The 5,707-nt window shown below is 40.5% G+C and overlaps 1 protein-coding gene across 5 annotated transcripts in view; it reads left to right on the plus strand.

Moving 5' to 3' along the window:
• The window catches only part of LOC139575879 (DENN domain-containing protein 2B-like), a 77,485-nt gene extending 74,059 nt beyond the window's left edge, over positions 1–3,426 (plus strand). For all 5 annotated transcript variants that reach the window (XM_071401270.1, XM_071401271.1, XM_071401273.1 and 2 more), the window contains 3 exons: positions 327–566; positions 2,076–2,162; positions 2,853–3,426. In XM_071401270.1, the coding sequence (XP_071257371.1) occupies positions 327–566; positions 2,076–2,162; positions 2,853–2,887 (362 nt within the window). In that variant the 3' untranslated portion in view covers positions 2,888–3,426. The remainder of the gene's footprint in view (positions 1–326; positions 567–2,075; positions 2,163–2,852) is intronic.
• Positions 3,427–5,707: the final 2,281 nt, after the last annotated feature.

Here is a 5,707-nt window from a genome sequence, read left to right on the forward strand (position 1 = left end):
AGCACATGTCTGGGAGCAATACACTGTCTGTGGAGTGATGAGAACTCCTGGAATGGGTGATTCACCTCACTGAATTGAAGGTTACTGGTGTTCAGAACCTAGTGTTTGTTTAATGTTACGTATGAATACACAATATCAGTCAAACATCAACTCTAAATAACTCTTGTGTCATTCCCACAAATGTTATAGGCCCTACTTGATTCTCAAGCACAATTCTCAAGCATGTAGTTTGTGTTGCTTCTTTCTAGATGTATTGAACATGTATTAAGTGTGTTTCAGTTTCAGCATCATAATACTAACCTATCCTGTTTCGTCTGTTTCTGTAGAGTGTAACTCCTTGAACAGCCTGGTGTCAGAGGCCTTCATCCGTTTCTTTCTGGAAACCATCGGCCACTACTCCCTGTTCCTCACCCAGAGCGAGCGAGGAGAACGCAGTTTCCAGCGCGAGGCCTTCCGCAAGTCTGTGGCCTCCAAGAGCATCCGTCGCTTCCTGGGGGTCTTCATGGAGTCCCAGATGTTTGCGGGGTTCATCCAAGACCGGGAGCTGCGGAAATGCCGGGCCAAAGGTAGAGCAAACTTACAATGACCCTGTTAATCCACCCTACACAACAGTCTGTAATATGGTCCTGTCTACTTGTTAAGAGATAATAACGTTATGTGTGTCCTGTCCTCTTAAAATGGATTCATTGTAGTTCATCATAATACAAATAATATGTAAACTGTAATGATTGGTAGAAATGCTCTTTAGAGGTAGGCTCTGCCACCCCTCACTTTTCTGCCAATGTAGTCCAAAATCCCTAATGGGATCTTCTCAATCCCATGCTGGTACGGCCCTCTCGTTGACAGCGGTTCTAGCTGGGTATTCAGTGCCATCTCCTGGCCACATAGTGAAGGGTATTTCACCCCATACCAAAACATGCTTTCTCTGATATACTGCACTGTAACATTACCTCACAATATAATATTAATAATGTAATAATGTTAATAATTACCAGTGGTGGAAAAAGTACCCAATTGTCATACTTGAGTAAAACTATAGATACCTTAATAGAAAGTTACTCAACTAAAAGTAAAAGTCACCCAGTAAAATACTACTTGAGTAAAAGTCTAAAAGTATTTGGTTCTAAAAAATACTTAAGTATCAAAAGTAAATGTAATTGCTAAAATATACTTAAGTATCAAAAGTAAAAGTATAAATCATTTTAAATTCCTTCTATTAAGCAAAGCAGGCAGCACCATTTTCTTGTTTTTAAAATGTATGGATAGCCCTGGGCACACTCCAACACTCAGGTATCATTACAGATAGCCCTGGGCACACTCCAACACTCAGATATCATTACAGATAGCCCTGGGCACACTCCAACACTCAGATAGCATTACAGATAGCCCTGGGCACACTCCAACACTCAGATATCATTACAGATAGCCCTGGGCACACTCCAACACTCAGATATCATTACAGATAGCCCTGGGCACATTCCAACACTCAGATATCATTACAGATAGCCCTGGGCACACTCCAACACTCAGATATCATTACAGATAGCCCTGGGCACACTCCAACACTCAGATATCATTACAGATAGCCCTGGGCACACTCCAACACTCAGATATCATTACAGATAGCCCTGGGCACACTCCAACACTCAGATATCATTACAGATAGCCCTGGGCACACTCCAACACTCAGATATCATTACAGATAGCCCTGGGCACACTCCAACACTCAGACATCATTTATAAAAGATGCATTTGTGTTTAGTGAGTCCAGATCAGAGGCAGAAGGGATGACCTTGTGTTGTCTTGATAAGTGTGTGGATTTGACCATGTTCCTGTCCTGCTAAGCATTCAAAATGTAACAAGTACTTTTGGATGTCAGGTAAAATGTATGGAGTAAAAAGTACATTATTTTCTTTAGGAATGTAGTGAAGTAAAAGTAGTCAACAATATAAATAGTAAAGTACAGATACCCCAAAAAACTACTTAAGTAGTACTGTAAAGTATTTTTACTTAAGTACTTTACACCACTGGTAATTACCTAATGTTATTCTGTCATTCTGTTGTGTTTCTGTCAGGACTCTTTGAGCAGAGGGTGGAGCAGTACCTGGAAGAGCTACCAGACACAGAGCAGAGTGGAGTGAACAAGTTCCTCAAAGGGCTAGGTGAGTTCTCAAATAAAATAGAATCTGCACTTAAAACAAATATTTCCCCTCAACAGACCTTACCTGTCCACTTTACCACTGGGAAAAATTGTAACCTGGCTTAAAATGTAGGATGATACAAAGTTTTGTTCTAAAAGAAGCCTATTCACATTTGGCCATGATGTAGTAATGAGCACCATGTTGTCCAGGGTTCCCCAACTGGTGGAATTTGAAATAGATTTTTTATTGTTGGACATAAAAGACTGTAAAAACACCAGCAAATCAGCTACAAGTGATTTTAATTTTGGAAATACATTCCAAACTATTCCCATGCATTATAAAGATATATATGTTATCGTATACAAATATAAACAAGGTTCAAAATTATTATGTTTTAGTCAAATATTATATATGTTTGGGCTTTTTGCGGTCAATCTGCAGTCTACAATTTATTTATAATTATGTTCCGGCCACCTAATCATCCGCTCAAGAAAAAATCAGCCGCGGCTGAATGTAGTTGATGATCCCTGATGTAGTCTAAAACTGGGATTCCATCCGAGGCACTATATCATTTCCCTGACAATCACGGAGATCACACTCACAGTAAACACTGCAGATATCGGCTCAATTGGAAAATTTAATTGAAGTGTGTTAAAAAAAAAATGACGTGACGTGAATAGTTCTTACTTGCATTTTGTTTGTGTCTTTTAGGAAGTAAAATGAAGTTTCTTCACAAAAAGAACTGAGGAAACCTGCTACTTAATAACCAAATACCGGAGCATGAAAGCTTGTTCTACTGCAAACAGAAGATCTGATACACCCAAAACCCTGTATTTTATTGACTTATTCACTTGTTTGTCTATCAAAAACATCAATGAAATGTCAATATGTTGTACATATTTCACTGTAAACTGGCTGTGATACCCTCCAATGTAGCTTGATTGTTAGGTGTCTGGTACCTTAATTATGAGGCTAGTTACAGTAGGACGGTACAGAGTGAATGTGCCTTTGTTTCTGATTAACCACTGACATTAAAGCATGCTTGAGAAGAACATGATCAGACTGAGTGAGTGAATGCATGCTGATGTATGGTGGATGTACAGTTACTATGTTTTGTAGTTTAGATCATCGTTGTCCTGTCTTTTTGCTGAATGAGAGCTGTAAATTCCACACCTGGTTGGGAGGATTTGTACATGCTTTAACACATGAATAAAGTGATTGTAAATGTTTAAAACATGCATTGCTTTGTAAAATTCAGTAATTAAACACAAAAGACTTCAAATGATTGGATTCTTTGAACTTTTTTATGTGTTACTGTTCTGAAGAAACAGAACTTCATCAGCACTTACAGGAAGCGAGGTCGGTGAACAAGATCATTGTTCCTCTTTAGGTGGAACCCAGGTGGCTCTGTACAGACAGGGAGGTTGGTTCACACATTTTAAAGAAGTCAAACACTCAAAACAGATTTGAGTGCTGCAAGTTGACAGTAAGCTTCCAAGTCAGCAGAGCTGATAAAAGCATGGCAGTGACAGCCACTGGAGTGATGTGTGAGGACATAATTAGGTTACTGGCAGCATGTGGTAGCTATGTGTGCCTTTTGGGATTCCACCCCACCAACTACACAGTTGGGTGCTGTGGGGGACTTGTCATTGAGTTGTCAGACATGACGTCTAGTGATTTTAGACATTTTGGCAATGAATGAAACAACAATCTGGAATTGAATAATGTGAGTAACTTGTCGATTTCGGGTGTCTATAAATGCATTGCTGGGTCATATTTATAATGAGAGTAATATTATATTACAGTCAATACTAGCCCAGAACATGTGTACAGAGATGAAACTGTCACTGAGTGTGTATTTGGGTAGCTGACCAGTGTACAGGAAGGCCATTCAGTGAACAAGACCATGTTTACGTTCTAGCTCTATCCGACGAAGACAACCGAGGAACGGAGGGTGTCAGGATGAGACAATAGTCTCAGGACTAACAGGTTAGGTATACAGTGCATTCGGAAAGTATTCAGACCCCTTGACTTTTTCCACAATTTGTTACGTTAAAGCCTTCTAAAATGTATCAAAGATGTTTTCTCATAAATCTACACACAATACCCCATAATGACAAAGCATCAAAAAGGTTTTAGACATTTTTGAAAATCTATTTAAAAAAATAAAATAAAATAAAACTTATTTGCATAAGTATTCAGACCCTTTGCTATGAGACTTGAAATTGAGCCTCAGGTGCATCTTGTTTCCATTGATCATCTTTGAGATGTTTCTACAACTTGATTGGAGTCCACTTGTGGTAAATTAAATTGATTGGACATGATTTGGAAAGGCACACACCTGTCTATGTAAGGTCCGACAGTTGACAGTGCATGTAAGAGCAAAAACTAAGCCATGAGGTCGAAGGAATTGTTCGTAGAGCTCCAAGACAGGATTGTGTCGAGGCACAGATCTGGGGAAGGGTACCAAAACATTTCTGCAGCTTTGGAAGGTTCCCAAGAACACAGTGGCCTCCATTATTCTTAGCTGGCCGCCCGGCCGAACTGAGCAATCGGGGGAGAAGGGCCTGGGTCAGAGAGGTGACCAAGAACCTGATGTTCACTCTGACAGAGCTCTAGAGTTCCTTTGTGTAGATGGTAGAACCTTCCAGAAGGACAACTATCTCTGCAGCACTCCACCAATCAGGCCAGATGGAAGCCACTCCTCAGTAAAAGGCACATTACAGCCTGCTTGGAGTTTGCCAAAAGGCACCTAAAGCACTCTCAGACCATGAGAAACAAGATTCTTTGGTCTGATGAAACCAAGACTGAACTCTTTGGCCTGAATGCCAAGCGTCACGTCTGGAGGAAACCTGGCACCATCCCTACGGTGAAGCATGGTGGTGGCAGCACCATGCTGTGGGGATGTTTTTCAGCGGCAGGGACTGGGAGACTAGTCAGGATCAACGCAAAGATGAACGGAGCAAAGTACAGAGATATCCTTGATGAAAACCTGCTCCAGAGCGCTCAGGACCTCAGAATGGGGTGAAGGTTCACCTTCCAACAGGACAATGACCATACGCACACAGCCAAGACAATGCAGGAGTGGCTTCGGGACAAGTTTCTGAATGTCCTTGAGTGGCCCAGCCAGAGCCTGAACTTGAACCCGATTGAACATCTCTGGAGAGACATGAAAATAGCTGTGCAGCCCATCCAACCTAACGGAGCACAACTGTATTTTTGTGGCGTCAAACCCAAGGAGGCTGTAATTGCTGCCAAAGGTGCTTCAACAAAGTACTGAGTAAAGGGTCTGAATACTTTTTAAAATCTTTAATACATTTGCAAATATTTCCAAAAACTGTTTTGCTTTGTCATTATGTGGTATTGTGTGAATATTGATCAGGAAAAAAAACTATTGAATTCATTTTAGAATAAGGCTGTATCGTAACAAAATGTGGAAAAAGTCAAGGGGTCTGAATACTTTCTGAATGCACTGTACACTATCTAAACCAGTGGTTATTAAAATCAATCTGGGTTACAGTGTGATACACTAACAGGGAGACAATAACGGGGCAAGTTTACACATA

Source organism: Salvelinus alpinus, chromosome 5 (genome assembly GCF_045679555.1).
Source record: "Salvelinus alpinus chromosome 5, SLU_Salpinus.1, whole genome shotgun sequence".
NCBI lineage: Eukaryota > Metazoa > Chordata > Actinopteri > Salmoniformes > Salmonidae > Salvelinus > Salvelinus alpinus.